Source organism: Nothobranchius furzeri, chromosome 15 (genome assembly GCF_043380555.1).
Source record: "Nothobranchius furzeri strain GRZ-AD chromosome 15, NfurGRZ-RIMD1, whole genome shotgun sequence".
Classification (NCBI taxonomy): domain Eukaryota; kingdom Metazoa; phylum Chordata; class Actinopteri; order Cyprinodontiformes; family Nothobranchiidae; genus Nothobranchius; species Nothobranchius furzeri.
This window is the reverse complement of record NC_091755.1, coordinates 31,129,230-31,152,121: the sequence shown is the minus strand read 5'-3', so window position 1 is coordinate 31,152,121 and position 22,892 is coordinate 31,129,230. Positions and strand designations below refer to the sequence as shown.

Sequence of the window (22,892 nt, the reverse complement as noted above, 5' to 3'; positions counted from 1 at the left end):
CCTGTCAGGCCAAGTCAGCTGGAAACATAAGACGGCCCACAGCCACAGAGCGGCTGGGTTCTATGCATTGAAATAAACGTTTTCATTTTAGCAGTTGGTTTTACAATAGACCCTTTTACTACCTACGTCATCAAAAGTTGCGCGCGCAGCCTGGCAACGAGAGTGAAGGCTTCCTCATTCACACTCGATACTAAAACAGCGTTTGAAACCCTTTGTTTTGAAGTTCTGAGCACATAAAAATGTCGGGTTGTTGCGTGTATGGATGCCAGAATCGCTTCTCTTCAAGCAGTGGACTGAAACTTTACAGAATTCCGAAGGGAGCACATCCATTTCAACAAAATCGGAGGCGTCTGTGGCTGCAGGCCATCAAAAGGGTTGATGAAAACGACTGAAAACACGATCCGAAATGCTCGAGTTTGTAGCGCCCATTTTATATCAGGTAAGGTAATTATGTACTAAGATCACACCAGAAAGCTGGTTAACGTGTGTTCTATTAAATAAAGTAAGTTGCGTTTGCTGGTTTGCTTTTAAGCAGTATATTTATTTACAGGCGAGGTGTCATTGGACTCCTCGAGTCCTGATTTTGTGCCTTCTGTGTTTACTCAGAGTCTATGTGGTGATATTTTACTTTCTGTTTGTGGCCACAGACAACATAGTTGTATGCATCTAACGATTTGTATGCCCGTAGCTTCTCACGTGTGTGCTTACTGGGCCTCTCCACTAAAAACGTGTATATATCGGGCCACTGGATATCTGGCCACGCACCTACATCTTCCACCCATTCCGTAATGCCACAGGGATCCGGGAGTCTGTTGCCATTCGTTAAAGTGAGTTTAATAATATAACATTCAAGATTTGCTGGTGATAACCCCGCAGTGTAGCTTGATAAAGCCTGACACAACGCCATTCTCTGTTGCCAAGCTGCGCGCGCATTCTCGCTGACGTCATATTGTTTACAAACAGTAAAAGGGTCTATATGGAGCCTTATCAATCCCTACATAAACGCATGATTAAAAATAGCCGAAAATGTCATTTAGTCATACATATGCCCTCATCTGACACTGGCGACTGACATAAGCAGACATCTGTGGTAAGACCCACTGGCCTGACCTGAACCAGACTTTCTGTTAGACACCGTTTTAATGTGATCAAAGCAAGTTTCCGTGTCGGAGCAGTTTATAAAAGGTCCTGATCTTCTGGGTGACTTGGACTCAGTCAGTAATCAAACTGTCTCTGACGACGGAGAGGAATTACCAAAGAGTCACAACACCCCTTCCTGCTCCTCTACTTATGTATTTTCAGAAGTTGTAGTTTATAAAGAGCAAACCACAAACTGAATAAGTGTCCGTTTTCAAAGAAACGTGAGAACAGAGATAAGTAATTGACTTCTATAATGAACAAACATCGTCACTTGACATTCATAACGACAAGTTATCCGTGTTCTCCAGTCGTTCAGACATAATAATCGTATAATCACACCTTGAGATTAAGCTTAGGAGAATAACAACACTTTTCTGAATCCCCGTTTGTCAGCTGCCACCGGACTAAAGAGAAACTTACTGAGATCAGAGGAGTTGAATCTATTCAGTTTATGAACTTTTACCTCTGCCTTTGGGCTATTTTTAGCTCAAGGTTGAGCCAAAGTTCAACCACAAGTACACGAACGGAACATGAGGATAAAAATAAAACATGCACAGCTTTTCCTACAAAGCACAACCTGATTTTCACATTAGAATCAAAATGGCTAAAGCTGGAAAAACACTGTTTACATTCAAAATAAGCCCTGTTTGGACATGCACCTGATTCTATGTAGGCTACCCGCTCATCAACAGGATGCAAAACTCACTCAAAACAATCTAAACACGTCAGAATTAAGATTTATATTAACACGTGCAATAAAACAAAAGAAAAACTCACCTGTAATTTATTCTCCTCAGCAGGACAACTATTTAATTCACGGTTGAGTGTCCAAAGTTCAAACAGTAATGGCTAAGCTGGGGTCAGATCAGGTTAAAGTCCCCCAACGGCTAAAACATGTGACTCTCTATCAGACATGACACCTACCAGAGCAAAAAACTCAGTCTCAGAGTATAAAACCTGAGAAAATTACAGCCCTGACAGTCGCTTCACCTTCCATTAAAAGTGTCGCTGCTGCACTTGTTGTTTCCACTCACTCACCAGGCTTTCCTCTCTCCATGTCTGACCTCATCCCCTCTCCGGAGGGGAGTTTTCCACAGAATTCCAGGATCTGTCAAGTCAAGTGTGCCGGGCTCAGACATCCAAAGATTTAAAAAAAATCCTTGTTTTACAAGTCCTCTTTACTGAAATCTCACCATTTTCAGATGTTTCCCTTAGAAAGACAAGCTCAGCTGACAGCAGAAGCTCTGACTGTGCCCTTTTCCTCTCTGAATGTACCTGTTCCAGGTAACTCCCACGGGTTGATACAGTACACCCGGCCCCTCCTCCACTGCTCAAAGTTGAGCTCAGGTGAGAGAGCTCAGTGGGGCTGTAACCTGCATTTTCCCACATTACACAAGACATGTGCACAAACAGGCAGGAGAGGGAGGGAGCTTATCCAAGGTGTGGGCTTACAGGCAGGTGCGTGTTGATTTATATGAAGTCCAGAAGCAGACGGCTGCACAGCAACAACAGGTCCACCAGCTGTTAACCTGCCTCAGGATCCATGACACGTATAAGATCATGCATAGATTTTTTTTTACTCATCCCAGCTTTTTTCAAGATTGTGACTTTGCATTTTAGAGTAACTTTTACTTCACATTTCTGGGAGTTCTGCAGAGGAAACGGTAGCTCAATAACGTGGATCTACAGACGGGATTTCAGGAATCGTACAGGATATTGCTGTTATTAGGCAGATTATGTTACAAGTCCCCTTAAACTTGCAGTTGAACATGTTTACATTTCTCTGTAATTAAAGTTAAATGTTCCTGCTTATTTCATGCTGCTTTTACACTCTTTCAGTGGTTGTTAGACTTAAGTCACCAACGGTAATGTTATTATGTGGTGAAATTGGGGGGTTAAATTATGACCAATAAGATATGATGATTCTATATAAATATAGAATATCAACCTGATTGATCTTTGAATGTTTAACCAGAAGAATTTAGGATTCTTTGCTTCTTCATGGACCATAAACACACTTTATGGGCTTTAGAAGACAGAATAGAAACTCCACTCAGATCCATCCATCCATCCATCCATCCAACCATCCATCCATCCATCCATCCATCCATGTTCAATCCATCCATCCATCCATCATCCATCCATCCATCCATCCATCCATCCATCCATGTTCAATCCATCCATCAATCCATGAATGATCCAACCATTTATTCACCCATCCATCCATACATCCATCAATCCATCCATGAACCATCCATCCATCCATCCATCCAACATACAGTACATACATTGTAACCACAGCTGCCCTGGGACACATTGACATAGGTGAGCCTGCTGAGCACTGGCACCAACGGTCCCTCTTACAACCACCACCAAGCAAGGAGGGTAAGGTGTCTTGCCCAAGAACGCAATGGCTGACAGAGCTGACAGAGCCTTGTGATCGAAACTGCAATCCACTGAGTGTGAACTCAGAACCCTTAACACACTCTATGTCTGTCCATCCATCCATCCATCTATATTTTTGCATTTCCAGTTTCTGATATAGGCAACACATCAATATTAAAAGTGCACTAAAGTCATAGTCACTCACTCCCAAAAAGGTTAATGTTAGAAATCTAAAGATGTGTAACGACTCGGATTTTGTCCTTTTTTGTAGAAAATAAAAGCAGAAACATAAACTGGGTCCAAAAATATTTTAAAAAGTGGGGAATCACCAATTGTGTCGTTTAGTGAGTAAAATGTGTGAAAATCCCTAAAAGGTGGATCACAGTCCCTTTATAAAGACAGTTATAACAAGTCCAGTTAGAGGTGAGACACAAAATCACTGATCCTTCATAAGCTGAACATACTTGCCTGATATTTTCTATTAGAACATTTCATACCGTCACACTAAAATGATCACGGCAAACACAATAGTCGCTGTAACACAAATGTTTGACTTCATCACATTTCTGACAATGTTAATGACAGTTAACCTCTATTATTCTCCATATTATCCAGTGAGCCAGGAGGTAGTGAGCTCAGATTATTATCATTTAAATTAAATCAAGTGCAACAGCCAATTCCTCTGCAGTCATTTATGCAATACCTCAAAGTAAAGCAACTATTGCCTCATGTGCCCAAGAATAAGAGATAGACTGGTGCAAAACAAGCCACAAGGGAGAGATTAAACCAGTCTGCGTACATCTGATCGTGTGTGTGTGTGTGTGTGTGTGTGTGTGTGTGTGTGTGTGTGTGTGTGCGTGTGTGGATGGGATGATCTAACTTTTAATCACTGCAGCTCTTTGCCTGAAGTGGTCTCCATCTTCTCACAGTCTGTCTTCAGTTGGGGCTTATAGCTCTTAAAGCTGGTGTTAATGGACACCCTCTCCTCATAAATTGCCACTTTCCCTTCTTTTCTGTTCCTGTCATCCTTCTCAACATGGCATCTTGCTCTGCAACAACCTTGAACGGCTCAGTGAGAAATGTCAGCCCGTGAGTCACAAAGTGAGAACCAATGGAGAGAAAAACAGCGGTGAGTCGTGAACAGTAGGACGATGAACAAAGGAAGAATGGTCCAAGCAAGAAATCATTATCTGTTAAAACACCAAAATATTTGTGTTTATTAAAAAATATGAAAGATCTAAGGAATGTAGTCTTGAAAGTGACGTAACTGAGAGGGAAAGGAAAACTGCAAACCTTCTCTGGAAAATACAAAACAGAAAAGGGCTGCTGCACTGTTCATTTTCAGTTTGAGATTTCAATCAAGTTCTTGTTGAGCCACTCAAGGAGGTCAAACGTAAGCAAGGGCAGAACACGGACAAAGAAAAAAAAGTGTCTGTGTTATAACAGTAACTCAAGGCTGGCTGTTTTAACTACAATTTCAATCATTTTGTGTTCATCCGTCTGGAAGAGAACAGGAGGAAAAGATGCTAGAGTTCCAGTTGTGTAGGTGATTCAGCTGCTGTGAGCCGTTTAGCTTATGTGGTGCGACCTCACCACCTAGGTCGGTCTGTGTTGGCTTGTTTGGGGCTAGTAGCAGCAAAAGTGTGGGAAACAAATGAAGGGCACACGTATGGGTATTCTGGGATAATAACAGATCAAGTTCGCTTGTTTTTTTTTAGTTCATCTGCAATGATCTCTAGTATAAATGAATGCCTTTTGAGTCGATCTCTGGGAGGAAAGCTCTGGTGTTTCTGTTTCAGGAATCAGAAGTCATCCAGAGGTAGGGATGGGTACCTTTGACATTTGAATCGATTCGGTACTAATTCCCGGTACCTACAAATCGATACCGGTACTTAACGGTACCAATTTTCAATACTTTTGAGTGTTTAATATTTTTAATTCTCTTTTATAATTAAATATATATTTTTCTCAATATATAACCATATTTGATAAATACCACGATAAATAACATATAACTGTTTGGATTTTAACATCGTCCTTGTAGTTTTATAAGTTGATAATTAAACTGAAGCAAACATCGTTACTGTGAACAAAATTTACTGTGTATCTTCATTCCTTTTACCGTCCTTTTTCATTTGATTTTTCCTACTGGGAAGTTAGAATTTCCGAGGAGAAAGTGAACGCACCATTAGATGATAACAATGGCGGCATAGGAAGCTAACATATCAAGCTAACGTTATCTTAAACAGTTTATTTAACTGCTGGAGCAGATTAAAACGATGATGCCTCACACTTAAATCGTTGTCACTGGTTTCATCTTCACCCAATCACCCGTCGCTTTTAGTAAAGTGAAGCCAAACTTTAGAGCGCGTTCATGTTCTTCTAGTCGGAATTTTGGAGTTCCGAGGAGAAAGCGAACGCACCATTAGTGAAACGGAAGCTAACAAATCAAGCTAACGTTATCTTAAACATTTTATTTACCTACCGGAGCAGATTAAGATGAGGATGTCTCACTTAGATCGTTGTCGCTGCTTTCATCATCACCCAGTTACCCATCACAATTAGTGAAGTGGACCCAAGCTTTAGCTTTCTCCACTCCACTGCGACTCCACTGACTGTTTGTTCGGCAACGTTGATGTTTTATCTGCATAAATAACACAAGCCTGAAGGAGTTCTGCTGTGTGGTGGAGTTGCTAATGCTAACAGTTAGCTTCTACTAGCCAAGAAGCACTCTCCTGGCTACTAAATCAACACAGTCTTCCTCCGGTCACAAGTCAAGATGGGTGAGTCCAGGGATAATAATTTTACAGTGTGATGTAGCAAGAGGTCTGTTTTATTAACCAATCAGCTTTCAGATTTACCTCAATGGCTCTTCTAGCAGGCATATCACGAACAAGGTTTTCCATCCTCTGATTGGATTATTAGAGCAGCGCTATCATGGCCTAGTTTAGCTAGCTTAGGGATTATTAAAAATCAATTTTCAGACTTTTTCAGATGAGCTGGACATCATTAAGAGACCGCCCAACCCTGGTACTTCAGGACAGGACAATGGCGACTCAGCCTTGGCCTCAATGGCCACAGAGAAGGACTTACTGATGGTGCTGAAAGCCTGAGCTGGGGCCTAAAGTGTGCCAAGAAAACATCCCCCACACCATTACACCACCACCAGCAGCAGCCTACACAGTGGTAACAAGGCATGATGGATCCATGTCCTCATTCTGTTTACGCCAAATTCTGACTCTACCATTTGAATGTCTCAACAGAAATCGAGACTCATCAGACCAGGCAACATTTTCCAGTCTTCAAATGTCCAATTTTCGTGAGCTGGTGCAAATTGTAGCCTCTTGTTCCTATTTGTAGTGGAGATGAGTGGTACACGGTGGGGTCTTCTGCTGTTGTAGCCCATCCGCCTCAAGGTTGTGTGTGTTGTGGCTTCACAAACGCTTTGCTGCATTCCTCGTTAGTAACGAGTGCTTATTTCCGTCAAAGTTGCTTTTCTATTAGCTTGAATCAGTCGGCCCATTCTCCTCTGGCCTCTAGCATCAACAAGGCATTTTCACCCACAGGACTGCCGCATACGAGATGCTTTTCCCTTTTCACACCATTCTTTGTAAACCCTAGAAATGGTTGTGTGTGAAAATCCCAGTAACTGAGCAGATTGTGAAATACTCAGACTGGCCCGTCTGGCACCAACAACCATGCCACACGCAACATTGCCTAAATCACCCTTCTTTCTTTCTGGATGCATTTACATCCCTAACTGGGATGTGAATGCATCCAGAGAAAAAACACCTGGACGATCTTTATGAAACTCCTGAGTTTTCTTAACCCTTCAGGACAGAGCACACCTGCAGCTACAAGCTCGTCAAAACAACCATATCAGCAATCTTCTGTTAAAACTTTAAACACGGCTTGTCACCGACCACCTGTCAACAGTTTACGAAAATGCTGTTTCACATTTTCCAACTCTGTTATCAAGTCAGGAAATAGCTTTTACTGAAACTGTTATGAAGTGTTGACTTTCTAAAGCAGTCTGTTTCCATCGGTTACTGTATCTTCTGAGGACTAATTAAGTATTTAAATTAACTAAATTGATGTTTATAAAATGATAAAAAAAAATGACAAACTGCCAAAATATTTAACATCGAGTCTTACATTTTTTATCATTAAATTTGCTGTGGTCTCTAGTATGATTTAATCCCTTGAGTATTTTTTCTGTGGGAAAAAAGCTCTGGTGCTCCTGTTTCGGGGGTAGAAGTTTGTCCAAGGAGTAGAAGGTAATGAAAAAAAAAACTATGTGATTTTGAGTCTTACTCAACATCTCACCTCTGATTGGCTAACAGCAACGTGATTCTTCCACTGCCTCCATTCGTTCTGCAGCGTTGTCTCCACTAATAGCACAAACCTGAATGTGCTCCGCCACGCTGTGGTGCTGCTAATGCTAATTTTTATTCTCCACTAGTCGAGGAACATTTTGCTTCCCCCTAACTGTAAAATGAACACAACTTTCTGCGGTCTCAAGCCGAGGTAGGTGAGGCCATGGTTGCTTATTTCACAGTGTGACCTTGATCTGAATGTCTTTTTCTGACCTCAGCATTTTTCTGTTTATTTTCTTTTGGCAGCTAATGCAAGAAATAGGAGTAGAAGACTATTTTCATGCTTAGCGTGCATGCTTAACTTAGAGTTGAAAGCATATTTCAAAAGTATACTTTTCTCGGTAAACCTCACCTTTACAAATTGTATAAATCTGAGTAGCTGTAAACACGACTCTAAGAAGATCTATTCTAAACACACGGGTGGCTGTAACTTGGAGAAATAAAGGGTGACTTTGAACTGAACAGTTGCTGGTTCAATTCCCGTTTCCATAACTGTATGTCTCCCTATTAAAGTCCGGAAACTCTAGCAGGTGTTACGTTTTTACTAGCAGGCTTTTATTTTTCTGATCTTGTCCCAACTTCTAAAGTTCCTCATAAATACGGGTTTTATTCTATATTAGACATTAAAATCTAGGAGCTGAAAGTTCCTTTACTTTTATTACCTCAAGAAGAGCTTGCGTTTTATTTCTGGCAGCTGAATAAATAGACACAATCAGATCGGCTCACTTCAGTTCACGTTGTTTTTCTTCTTTTCAAACATCACGGGTCAGCATTATGTGAAAAAGAAACGGCCTGGTGCTGCTCCGGTCTAATCTGAAGGTGCCAGTTCTAACAACAGATACCAGTGTGGACTTGCTGCCAGAGGCCTTTTTAATGGCCATCTGAATGGTGAGCAGAAAGTATTAATACCAGTGACTCGTTGTACCAGACCTAGTAACCTTGTGTCAAGTCTGAATCCAAGGTGGGCTCTGGAAATAGAAAATGCACCTCTGCATTCACCTTGGCACGTTCAACCACCTGATGTGAATCCAAAAGGCAAAAGTGTTCTAAAGTTTTTGTTTTAGTTTGATCATAAAACAATATAAAAGGTGGTTAGGTGCCCTAGTGGTATGAGGGTCTGTCCTGAGGCCGGGAGATCGTGGGTTCAAATCCACGGTCGGGTCATACCAGACTTTAAAAATGGGACCCAATACCCACCCCCCCCCCCCCCCACCCCCACCCCCACCCCCACGCCACCCCACCCCCGCTTGACACTTAGCATCACGGGGTGCAATTGGGTTATACTACCAAATAGTTCCCGGGTTCAGCCGTGTCTGGAGCTCACCGCTCCCCCAGGGAATGACTTGAATGCAGAGAACAAATTTCACCACACGCCAGTGTGTGTGACAACTAATTTAAGCTAATCTTTAACCTTTAATTAAAAGAATGGTGAGAAGAACTGGAAACTACTTCATTCTTTGGAATCACATTCCTTAAACGCTGCTTAAATGAAACTTCTGAGCACAGGTGCTCATTTTGATGTTATAACCTTTAACTTATTCAGTACAATGTCTTCAATAAAGCAGTTTGAAAGTGAGAAACACACCACTGTCTTAAAGGTCAACTTTACTCATGTTTTTAATATATTTGCGGTGGTCTCTAGTAGGAATGAAAGCAGTTCTCTGGGGGAAAAGCTCTGGTGTGCCTTTTTGAGGATGTAGAAGTCAGCTGGAGGAAAAAGTGGCAGAATACGGCAGGATTTGGAGTCTGATTTCCTGATATTTAGACATCTCCCCTCTGATTGGCTAACAGAAACGTGACTATACCCAAGAACTCTAAAGGGCCCAGGGCAGCAAGGGCACAAGCAAAATACTGTATCTGTAATCTCCCGCTTTATATTAAACTAGGGTGACCGTACGTCCTCTTTTCCCCAGATATGTCCACTTTCCACTCTCGGTCCGGACATAGGGTGGGGGGTGGGGGGGTGGGGTGGGGGTCTTGTGTTGATGAAAATGTCCGGTTTTTCATCCAGGAGCAGGGATAGAATTATGGGGGAGCTGGATATTCTACACATCCAGGGGAGCCAGAAAAAGTTTTCTACCTTTATTACATCATTCATGGACTCTTTTGAGCAGAGAGCGGCAGAGTGATGATCGTTGGTGCGCAACGCTCCAGGCTGCTGCATCCAGCGCACGGTCCATTCTCAAAGTGGCGCAACCAAAAAACTAAAAGTAACACACGATCATTCATGTCCGCACACGTTCTGTACTGTCTGTCTTATTTGTGCCTGAAGCGCTCTGCTACTGCAGAGCTCATCACCTGTGCTGCGGTGATTTCACCTCACTGACGCAGCATCGAAGCGCGCTCTCCGCTTTGCGGTCAGGAGATCCCTTTGATCTGCTCCAAAGTAACTGATGAGGTGAAAAAGTAAGAATCCAGGCAGCAGATTTTCTGGAGAGTTTAGAGGAGATGCAGGAAGATGAGAGACAGACAGGACAGGAAATAGTTAAATAAAAACAAGAAAACAAAACAAAGTGTTGAAAAGTCAAATGTAGGTACATTTATCTCCACTACACGTTTTTACCTGTATAAAATAAGTTATACACATGTAATATTTATACATCTGATAGAATTCAGATCACCTTCAAAACTCAGTCACACACCCAGGGCCGTTTCAAGGCATTTTGGGGGCCAAGGCAAAACAGACCCCCCATAACTGGGCTCCCCAGAAGCCTCTGTGTAATCCATACCCTGTCCAGGAGTATTAGTTATACAGTGTTTGTTAAAGCCCCTCAGACATTACTGACATGTTCTAATATTATCAGATGAAAAACTAACTTATCAGACATGCAGTCTCATCTGCTGCTTTTCTAAACTTGAAAAAAGTAACAAAACCATTTGAAAGCCACTATTTGTGGATTCTCTGAAAGTTTCCATGTGTGACAACTTATTTTTTCATTGAGCCTATCGTCTAATCTCACAGCTGAAACAAGCATCCTTAATAATCTGTGCACAGGAAGCTTACCGATGCTGTAGTAAAACAAAAGGTATAATAATTTATTATTAATTAAACCTTGTTGCAGCACTAAAGCAGAAAAATGAGATTTTGCAATAAATATGCAAAATATTTACATATGAATTGTTTTAGAGCCCTTTTATTGGCAGAATCTGATATTAATTTAGTTCTTACAAAAAATGGGTCCCAACCAAGCCCCCACAATGCGGCTCTAAAATTGGTCCCAACCCGGAAGTGAAATAAATTGCAGTTCCACCCTCATCCACTAGGGGCTGGTGTCAGAAGCGAGCAAATCCTCATTGACTCCCATGTTAAAAATACCAATTTCACAGCAGAAATAAACATGTTTACAGCTTGGTACCAACACATGTTTTTGGTTTAAATGATCTAGTTTACACTCATGACAACTCTGAGGGGGGTGAATTTTTTCTCACTCTTCTGTTTAAGTGTATTAAAAGCCTAAAATTCTGTATAATTAATGAGCATCCGACCCACATGACCACAGAGCTACCTCTGTGGAAAGGCCTCAGTAGAGCCTCGGTCTGGCTTGGAAACTGTTCCGGGATTTTGAGTCTCTGTGTTTGTGGATTCCTTTATGGATATTTTTTGTGCAATTGTTGCACAAAATGACTTGCTGTGGCATTAATTGCACCAATAGAGCGTCCAAGGAGTCTCCACTTCATTATTTTCGGTAAGTAAAATTATATTTATGTATTTTAGGTCACTGCCGAGCTGAGCTTAGATTTAAACATGTACTGTTTAACCATGAAATTTAAATGTAATAGGGTAAAACCCAGTGCATTTAACATAATGCTGCACTTTAGAAAATGGGTTGAAATATATCATGTTGGTGGAGCTGGGTTCCGACTATCGGCTTGTGGAGCTCTCGGGAGACCTTTGTTTTCCACCCGTTCTCGCCTCCCCGCAGCCCGGCGCATCTCTGTCTGATCGCAGCTTCTGTGTGCTGCACAGGCTGCTGGCTTGTGGAGCTCTGGGATGGAAACCTTTCCACCCGGTTCTCCCCAGCGGCAGCTCTGCGCATCTCAGATTGCAGCGGCGCTTGTCTGCTGTGCGGCTGCCGGCTTGTGGAGGTTTTTGGAGACCTCTGTGTTCCACCCGGTTTTACCCAGCGGTCAGCCCGGCGTATCTCTGACTCAGAAGCTCTGGTGTTGTGCACAGTTAACTCCGATTGTAGCTAGGTTGCTGCCTCTGTTAGCTTAGCTCCCACCTCCGCATTAGCTTTGGGTTAGCTTCAGTTTAGCTTGTAGCTAGTTCGACCGGGTGTCGTCAGTTTATCCCAGCCTTACAGCCCCACCCTCAGCTCCACCTCTCTTCCCTTTTATGGAATTGTCTGGGCTGGACGGAACCTGTGACACGGTCAAAACGGCGGTGGTGGCCACCTCCCATTTTAGTACAAAAACTTTTTATTGGAGCCTATGGAAACCCATTGTCCATATATGTATGTCGATGGTCCCAACGTGGTTTGTGTGGCGTTGCCATAGTGTGACGTCATAGGCACAGATCCCCTGACCTCTTTTTTGGAAATGGAAATATGGTCACCCTATATTAAACAAACTGTCCACCCGGGCTTTTGCACTGCACAGAGATGCTTCGCTGCCTATGACTCTGAAATGACTCAGTTGAGAGTCAGTCTCATGCAGACTGACCAATGAAGAGAGGGTCTCAAGTTAAGACCCTCTCCTCATTGGTCAGTCCACACAAGGTGGGTTAGAGGTTACCCTGAGCGGGTTACGTGATGTCAGGCATTCAAGTATTGAGTATTTTTACTGCATATTACAGTAAAATATTCTGTATGTGACCATATTATGGTGATTCTTGGGTCATGATGATGGGGCCCTTCAATATTGTTGCCCAGGGTACAACAAAGTGTTAATCTGGCCCTGACTATACCACTGACTATTTGCTCTGTAATGTTGATGTTTTTTCACCACAAATAACACAAACCTGAAGAAGTTCTGCTGTGTGGCAGAGTTGCTAATGCTTACAGTTAGCTTTCTGCTAGCTGAGACATTCAATGCGGTTTCCAGGACGCTAAACCAACAACAGCCTTCAACGTTGCGAGTAAAGATGAGTGAGTCCATTAACATTAGGTGGCAGTGTGACATAGATCTGTCAGTCTTTTCTAAACCAAGCGTGTTTCCATCTATTTTCTATCAGAAGCTAAAGTATTCATGTTCAGCCTGCATGTGAAACTCTGACTGATCATTTTCAAAAATAACAAGTAAAAGTGGTTTCAACAAACCTGCTCTGTAATACTGTGGCTTTTTTGAAGAGATCAGAAGGCACACATAGAAATATGAGCCATTTTTCCTTCTCTAAGCATGTTATAGTAATATGATTTTACATAGAATAAACAATCAGAAACACTACATCTTTGTTTAATCTGTCCTTTAGTCCTAACTAAAAAAAAACATCTTGATTTGTTGTCATCTTTACGTAACTTATATGAATTAGCTCAGCTCTGCCCAAGCATCTCAGAGCGAGATCTTGATTATGCTGCTTGAAGACATGTGAGGGGGGATTTAAAAAGAATAAAAACATTAAAGACTCTTCTGTGCATTTTCCCATCATTTTGTTCATTTTGATCTCCCCTCCTCTGCATAATCCTCCCTCAGTGATCAGAATCCACACTGAAAGTCCTCATGCAATCGTTCACCTCATCTCACACCTCTTCACGGTGCTCTTCAGCTCTTTTCTCCTCTGTTTATCCTGTTTTGCCACCCGTATTATTTTTTTCTGGGAGTCCTTCTTTGCTTTGACCTTCTTTGTAAATGAGCGCACATTCACAGCTTCACCCAGCTGGTGACATCACAGCCACCTAATGTGCAGAAGCAGCACCCAGTCTCCCTAATGGTCCAGTGCTCGTTTCCGCTCTCCCTCCCTGTCTCGCTCTTTTGCTGCAGAACTGAGATGAATTTGCTGATAACATCACCCTCGGTTGCCTGTTCTGTTCTCGTTCTGATGAAACTTGTAGTGATATGTGGCCTTGGCCACTGCAGGGGTTGGTACGTGTGTGAGCGTAGTTTTCCTGACTCTGCACATTTAGAGCACCCAGGAAACAAGAGAAGACCAAATGCATAAAGCAACGTAGCGCTGCAGGAGAGTGTGTTTGTGTGCAGGAGTATTTGCATGCTTGATCAGAGAAATAAAGTAGAAAACTATTCTAAACATATATCTGACCTGCACTTGCCTACAGAACTTGAGGCAATTTGCATGTTTTTTTTCTACAGCATCTTTGTTCCTCCCTTTACTTTGGAACAAGGACTATTTATTTGCCCTTTTAGTATCATCACAGCACCAAAAGAGAAAACTGGCAGCCAAACACCCCCCCAAGCCAGCCACTAATGAGAGCAGGGTCCCAACAGGCTGGCTGTGTGACGCTGTAGATCTCTGCAGCAGCTCACAGCCCTACAGGAAACACTGGTGTGTCTGCACGCACCATCAATCCTCTCTAAACGCACCAAAGTCCTTCTTTTGTCGTAAAAGTGTTGGAACATGGAAGCAGACTAAAGAAAACTCTGACTGTCTGTGGAGCTGATGACGTCTGCGTAGGACCGGTTTGAGCCACCGAGCCAGATAACAGCCATGGACATAAATATAGTCTTTAAAGTTTTACAGGCAGCTCTTTGGACTGATTCTTGGCAGGACGAGGAAGTGAGCACAGAACAGGAAATCAGCTCAGAAAAATGATTATGACATGATTCATTTTTCATTCAGTTGAAACCACATAATCAGCATCTGATATTAACACTTTGCATTAACCTTTCAAGACATTTAAACATTTGCTTTTGTATTAAAATCCAATTAAATAAATTCAATAGAATCACTTAAATGTAATTCGTAGCAAATGTTAAAAATGAAAGATCAGGGAGTCCTGAGTGACGCTTTACCACCAACTTGTGAATTTATTCAGCGTGAAATGCAAATGTGCATGCTTACATCCTCTGGATGTGTGCACGTCAACTCTGCTGCAGAGCAACGTTCAGCATATCAAAGCAGGACAGTGACAGGAAGCCTGATTTTATGTCAGCCAGGTTTAGTGACGTAAAACCTGAAGTTGTACCTTTGTCGAGGGAGGCGTCAGGAGAGTTGAAGTCCATCAGGCTGCTGATTTCAGTTTTGTAGCAGAGGTCAGTTGCTGATGGCTTCTGCTTGTGGTGAGGAGATGCATCTGAAAGGACAATAAAAAAGAGTGAGGGTTCAAAAAAATGATTAAGAAAAAATGTGAAAACATCACATAAAGACCAGCAGAAACACGACGGATGAAAGTTAAGCTGCAGGACCACAGGTATGTTAAACATTTCCGACCATGGCACTAACTTGATTTCTGATGATCAGTGGTTAATAATGCCATTTTTTTTCCAGCTTGTGGTGTGTATTCAATTCTTGGAATGGAATAGAATTAAAGCTGGAATGGCAAAATTGGAAAACAAATTAGCTTAAAACATTTTTTTCATGCCTCTGAAAGTTTTAACATAGTAAATATATTGTAGAGAATAATAATAATAATAATAATAATTATTATTATTATTATTATTATTATTATTATTATTATTATTATTGTTGTTGTTGTTATTATTAATTTTGTTATTATTATAATAATAAAATGGTTCTCTGGCATTTGCCTAAAAACCTCCGCCAACAACACGTTTCAGACCAAAACCAACTATTGGGCCAGCCGGTTGTCTGTCTCGCTGAACCGCCACAATTCCCTGGGTCCTCCATTCATAACGCATTCGCGTATTCAGCAACAGAACACCACCGGTGTGACAGGTTCTCCACTCAGTAATATCAGAGAAGGAGATGTTGCATTTAAAGTCACCAACAACATAAGACGTTTGGACCTGGGAAATGGCGACTGGTCTTAAGCGCTACCTCGTTTCCTCACGGGTTTCCAGTTCAGGCAGAAAATACCCGAGGGGTCCCGTGACAGTGATTGTGTTCCACACCTAGCTTGTTTGCAGATTTGTTATAACAGCTTTAATGGCTTTGGGTCAGGTCATGTTAAAGTACTCACAACTTCGCTATTAATCCAACATGCAGCTGATAAAAGTTGGGAAAATGAGAATTAGTTAATCAATTAAAGATCCTGCAGCTTATAGGAAGGCACTTTGCTAACACACACACACACACACACACACACACACACACACACACACACACACACACACACACACACACACACACAAACACACACACACACACACACACACACACACACAAACACACACACAACATCATCTCCTGCAGGTCTGTCTTCGACCTCTACCCCTCCCCGGTCTCCTCCCACCCTCTTCCTGTCCCTTCTGCCATCATTCCAGCACCCACCCATTAAGATGCTTTTACTGGTTGAATTACTTTACTGTAATTGAGCACAGATGTGTTTGCAACCTGAAATATAAGGGGGCGGCTCTGTCATTATGACAACATCACTTTTCTTTTTAAACAGGCTACAAGCAGAAGGCCGGCTGCTGTCCCTGCCTACGGGGTAATTGGTAAAAGGTCCAAAAGTCTGCTTTTACCATCTCACACATAATTATTTTGTCCTTGCAAATGTATTTTTTTTTTCAAATTTGCTGTAGGCTACAAAAACCCACCTGACAGTTCTGTTGAATAATGTAAAAAATTACTATGCATAGTTTTTTTCCCTTGTGAAAATGTTTTCTTTTCCTTGCGTTGTGTTTCTGACAGAACTTCAGAGATGTTTACGATCTCAAGGGAAAAGGAAGGAATGCCATAAAAGAGACGAAAACTACAACCTTTCTGTTAAAGCTGTGAAAGAGAGAGAGAGAGAGAGAGAGAGAGAGAGAGAGAGAGAGAGAGAGAGAGAGAGAGAGAGAGAGAGAGAAGCTGGAGGATGGATGATAAATGCCAAAACGTTTTTTTTATTTGATTGAAATATTAAATTGAAAGTAAATATGTATACTGATGACACACTTTTAGCTATGTGAAGCCCAAACAAGTAGTTTTCCTCAGCAGAAAACAAATTCAATTCAAATTCAAACATACTTTATTAATCCCAGAGGGAAATTAGACCAACCTTCATGGTCAGTCTCTCAACCATAACCAGTCACTTACCCGTTCCTCTGTTTTAATTCTTTTTGAATGTTTTCAAGTTTAATTTAAGATTACAAAATTATTATTATTTGTTGTATTTGTAGATTAGCTATTTACTCTTGTTGATACTGTTTGACCTTTAAAGGATTTCATCATCATTACATGATAATGATTATAATATTAATAATAATAATAATAATAATAATAATAATGTTGCTGTTATTTTTATTGGTATTATTATTAATATTATTATTATTATTATCATTATTATTATTATTAGGCTGCTGAGAAGAGATCACGTTACTGTTTACTGTTAGCAGACGTTGCGTTGGGAAAGGGGCGTTTAAGGGAAGAACACCATGGTCTTTTTTCCTAAGCTAAACACTGTCTGCTTGTTGAGGTCTCAAGCTTGACCATTTTTTTATCTGACGGTTGAAAATGGAAAAACTGCAACAATCATCAATGCCACCCTGATCCGAAGCAACTGCGTCCTCTGAAAGGCTTCAACCACTTAAGATAAATTCAGCTTCATAGAGAACATTAACTGCTTTTAAGTCATGTTATCAATAGAAAACCCATAACTTTTCTTTCTGCTTGCTTTTTAGGACTTCCATAATATTCACCGTTTAATCTAAACTTTAATTTTTACCAGAAAAAAACTTTGTAAAAATTTTAAGCATGGCTCTTTTACCACTAGTCCACTCTCTCCTGAGCTCATTGACTGTGCCACTCCGTCCCTGACCGTCCTTTTCTTCGGCACATTTTTTATCTTTTCTCTGTCTCTCTTTAATGGGGTTCCCCCAGCTCTCCTCTCGTCTCAGCCATCCATACTTTATCTGCTGGCACAGTGCAGGGAAAGGCGGTGGGTGGAACAAAAGACGACCTTAATGAGTAGTGGAGGTGATTAAGGAATGAATAGACCCTGCTGCTGGAACCTTCTCCACACTGCCCATGTGCCCCGGCTCAGTCTGCAACGTGCAGATAGACACAAAACCTCACTTCCTTTTTTTTCCCCCCTCACGTCTGCCACTTGCCTTTAATTGCACCGACATTCACCGCTCCCAAAGCTGCCGGACTTGAGATAAAGCTGGCGTATTCAGGCATTAATCACTGCCAGTCAGAACAGGCCTTTCCCCTCCGCTTCACCTGCCTCAAGACCTCAATTCAAGGAACCCTATAAATATCCTGCAGATAAATGGATCTAATGGATTGGAGTGTGATTGCAAGGAGTTGGTGCTTAATATTTAGCCACCCACACTAGCCGACTCAGATCTCAGGGTTCCTCGTTGTCAGTTTTGATTGTAACAAAAGACAGACGAGGATGTTGGTGTCACGAAGAAGGTAAGCTGCTTCTTACTAAAGAGAAGCGGGCCTTGGACAGCACGCAAATGCCATTTTCATGGATGTCGTTATGTGCTGAGAGTGAAATATGTTCCCTTTGCTATGGTCCATGACAGTGTGGACAAAGGAGGCTGGAAGCATTATGGTTTTTAAACCAACCTGAGTACAGCCAGTTCAAAGCCTGGAACTGAAAATGTTTTGGAGATGGAGAGCTGCTCGCTGGTTCTCATTCACAGTGATGGTTTTACCATTATGCATAGGTCAGTGGCCGCCTGGGGCCCCCTAGCCCTGACCGCCAACACCCCTGTGTTAATCAATCAATCAATCAATCAATCAATCAACTTTGTTTATATAGCACTTAATCCTGCAATACATGCAACTCAAAGTGCTTAACAAATTAAAAAGGCCCCACATTCCCTCTCATCCCCAGAATTTTAAAGTCTGACAATAAAAACCCTTCACAACACTCCTCCACCGACACACACACACACACACACACACACACACACACACACACACACACACACACACACACACACACACACACACACACACACACACACACACACACACACACACATGCCACCTTCCCCATGGTAAAAAAAAAAAACCCTGACTGGCTGAGATCAGATAAGCTAGACCAGCTAAGATAAGGATAAGGAAACGCCATCAGGGGAGCCATCCACCCCGACAGCAGCAGCTGAGGCACTGACACCGGGCGCCCAGGGCAGGGAGGGCAGAGACCCACACCACTACCCAGGCACACATGGAAAGCACCCAGGCCGCCACCACCGACCACCGCCGCCGGGGCAGAGGGCTCCCACAGAGGAAACACCGGAAAAAGGTTAAATTAAGGTAAAAATATAAAATCAAAAGAGCTAAAATAAGAATTGTAATATAAAAGTTATATAGATATTAAAATATTGTTGATCACAAATCATGGTAAAACTGTTTAAAAAGCACGTATAAAGAAAGAATACATTCAATCAATAAAATAAATAGATAAAATAAATAAATAAACTAAGTAATTACTTAATTTAATAAATGAGAGTAATTAGTTAAAAGCTAAGCTAAAAAGATGGGTCTTGAGCCTGTTTCTAAAAACATGAACGTTCTCAGCAGCCCTGAGGTCCCCTGGCAGCTCGTTCCAGAGGCGAGGACCGTAGTACTGAAAGGACGCCTCACCGTGAATATATGTCCTGACTTTAGGGATGACAAGGAGACGCTGCCAGAGGAGCACAGAGACCGCGTGGGTTCATACGGTAAAAGCAGTTCTGAAAGATAAGAAGGCCCAAGACCATTAAGACACTTAAAAACCGTTAAAAGTATTTTGAAATCGATCCTGAAACATGCGGGAAGCCAATGCAGTGATTCTAAAACTGGAGTGATGTGCTCCCGCCTCCTGGTCTTCATCAGGACACGTGCTGCTGAGTTTTGTAATAGTTGTAAACCTGAAATCCTCATTTTAGGAAGACCAGAAAGCAGGGCATTACAGTAGTTTATTCTACTGGTGATAAAAGCATGCATCAGCGTCTCCGTATTGGGCCGAGAGAGAATGGGACGGACTCTGGCGAAGTTCTTTAGATGATAATAACCTATTTTGGTGATATTTTTAATATGATGGATAAAAGTCAGCTCAGAGTCAAAGATCACACCCAGGTTCTTTACTTGTGAAGATGGATTAAGAGACAGTGAATGTAATTTTGGTAAAAGCTTCTCTCTCCGGGCCTCAGGAAGAAAGCAGAACAAATATTGAAAGCAATCAAAGGGAGAGAAAGACAGGAAAAAAGAGGAGGACTAATAAAAAGGGAAAATAACTCATGGCAGAAGAGGGGAGAGTTTCGTAAATGCAGTTAAAAGTAAGACTGACGAAATTTAGTTTAAGGGAGCCCCATATCTGTGTTCGCCTTGGGCCCCCAAATAGCTAAATCCTTCACTGCGCATTCAGAAACTGAACACTGATCAAATTTGCATTTGAAAGGCTTTAAATGTTCAACAATCTGCTTTGCAAGTTGCAGGATGATGTTCGCATGAAATTTGTACTTTACTGAAGGTACACTAGGTAATTTAGTCATTTTTTAAGCATTGTCTTGAGGCAGCATGTGCTAAAATGACCCTTTACAGCAGTGGCTCCCACACTGGGGTTCGGGACCCCCAAAGGGGGGTCTATGCTGAGTTTGTGAGGTTAGCAAGATTATATTTGTAGAAATTACATTTATAAACACCCAATAACACACCCTACAGTATAATCAGAACTATATAAAAGTTTGTGTACAGTTTGTAAATGATCGCTTTTAACGTGTGTTTGCGTGTAGCAGCTGGGGTTGGTGGTCCCAGCTTGTCTTTGACACGACCAAGAAGGTCCTCAAGGAAAAGAGGTTTGTGAAAATTTAGAGGGTGAATGAACAATCTCTCAGACCCCTCTGCTCCATGTGGGCAGGCTACTGTTTATACTTGAGCTGTGAAGACACGAATGAAGTAACACTTTACAGCAATTCATTATCATACCTCAGAACCGTAGCTGGCAAGCCTACCATTTGGGCCAGAAAATCCCATATTTTACCTGTTTCCCGCTGTATTCTTGTATTATGTTCCTGAGGCAAGAGTGACACTACTCCCTTCTCAGTGGCCTTGTGGTATAGGTGGATAACCCAACCAGGTTCAGATCCTGGTTGGGTTATCCAAAGACTTTGAAAATGGGATCCAAGGCCTCTCAACTTGACACTCAGCTTTAAGGATAGTTCCTGAGCACAGCCACCGCTGCAGAGATGTACGTACACTGTGATGATGACTAATGTGTCTTTAGCTCTAACTTTACTACACTTTTCAAATCCAGATGTATACAGGTATGCTCAGAACAGCCATGCTAACATGACTGTATCGTATATAATCATGGCGGAGCTTCCAAAGACACAAAGAAAACTTTTATCTGATGAAACAAAAGAGAGAACAAGAATGTCCGACCAAAAGACGAGAGTCAATATCAGAAACAAGAGCTTGGAGACCAGTAATCACGCTATTGCGCTTGTAGGTTTAACTTACAACTTCCTTGGTCAGCTGGTTTACAAACACTGGCCCACAGCGGGGGAGGGAGAACAGCTTGTTTTTATGACAGTAAATGGTAAATGGCCTATATTTGTATAGCGCCTTCTTAGGGTTCTACAAACCCCCAAGGTGCTTCACAACACAATCAGTAATTCACCTATTCACACACACAGGTGAGGATGAGCTACGATGTAGCTACAGCTGCCCTGGGGCAGAGGCAAGGCTGCCGAGCACTGGCGCCACCGGTCCCTCCAACCACCACCAGCAGGCAAGGCGGGTTAAGTGTCTTGCCCAAGGACACAACAACAGCATTCCCTGGTCAGAGGTGAGATTGAACCTGCAACCTTCCAATTACTAGACAACCCCGCTCCACCTCCTGAGCTACTGCTGTCCCTGTCAGTGATTTGAAACAAACATTATGGGACGACAAAGCAAGCCAAAACTGCCTAATGTTTCTTATGTTCGTCTACCTAACAGAAACCCTAACCCTAACCCTGTTCGGCCCGTGCATTGCCAGTGACTCCCTATTCAACTGTTTCGGTTAATCTACTGATTCAGGGGGAACTCACTGAGATTTATCTACTCCACCTAACCCTGTTCCGTTTTGGGTCAAATATCATGGCAATAATGAATTTTACTAACATGTCAGGGGTTAAAAGCATCTTTGTGTATATGAATTGAACTAATATGATGAATTAATTAACAATAAACTTAATTAAGGTGCTGCATTACCAATATTCTGGTGATTAACGGTGTTGTCCACCTTAAACTGAAATGATTGATCATTCTGAGCTTCATTGTAATCCATCAAGTGGTTCATGGACTGTCAGGGTGACTCCATCATTAATGTTCCTCTTTTTGGCGGCAGTGGGACCGCTATTCTATTTTATTCACAATAAAAAATAATAATAATCCAGACTTAGATCCGTAAACATCTGCAACTGCACAAAATTCTATTCAATTCAATTCAAATTCAAAAATAATTTATTAATCCCAGAGGGAAATTGATTGCTGTAGTAGCTCAGAATAAAAAGAATAATCAAGTCATCAAAGAGTTATTGTATATTATAATGGCTGTTGGCAGGAAGGATCTCCAGTAGCGGTCAGTGTTGCAACGAAACTGAAGAAGCCTCTGACTGAAGATGCTCTTCTGTTGTCGGACAGTCTTGTGAAGAGAATGCTCAGGGTTGTCGATCATTTTCTTGATTCTCTGGAGAATCCTTCTTTGCATTATCTCCTCCAGTGGTTCCACAGTCGTCCCCAGAACAGAACCCGCCTTTATTATTAGGCTGTTGAGCCTTTTCAGGTCCCTGCTTCTGATGCTACTACCCCAACAGACAATGGCTGAAGAGATTACACTCTCAACAACAGACTTGTAGAAGATCTGCAGCATCTTGCTACAGATATTTAAGGACCTAAGCATCCTCAAGAAGTGCAGTCTGCTGTGTCCCTTCTTGTAAACGGCTTCGCTGTTCTTTCTCCAGTCCAGTCTGTTGTCCAGGTGAACTCCAAGGTATTTGTATTCCTCAACC

The 22,892-nt window shown here is 41.9% G+C and overlaps 1 protein-coding gene across 3 annotated transcripts in view; it reads right to left on the bottom strand.

Annotated features, from left to right (window-relative positions):
- Nucleotides 1-22,892, bottom strand: part of LOC107390709 (kazrin) — a 226,607-nt gene that overhangs the window by 59,968 nt on the left and 143,747 nt on the right. For all 3 annotated transcript variants that reach the window (XM_054746359.2, XM_015967571.3, XM_015967572.3), the window contains exon 4: nt 14,981-15,088. In XM_054746359.2, coding sequence (XP_054602334.2) covers nt 14,981-15,088 — 108 coding nt within the window. The remainder of the gene's footprint in view (nt 1-14,980; nt 15,089-22,892) is intronic.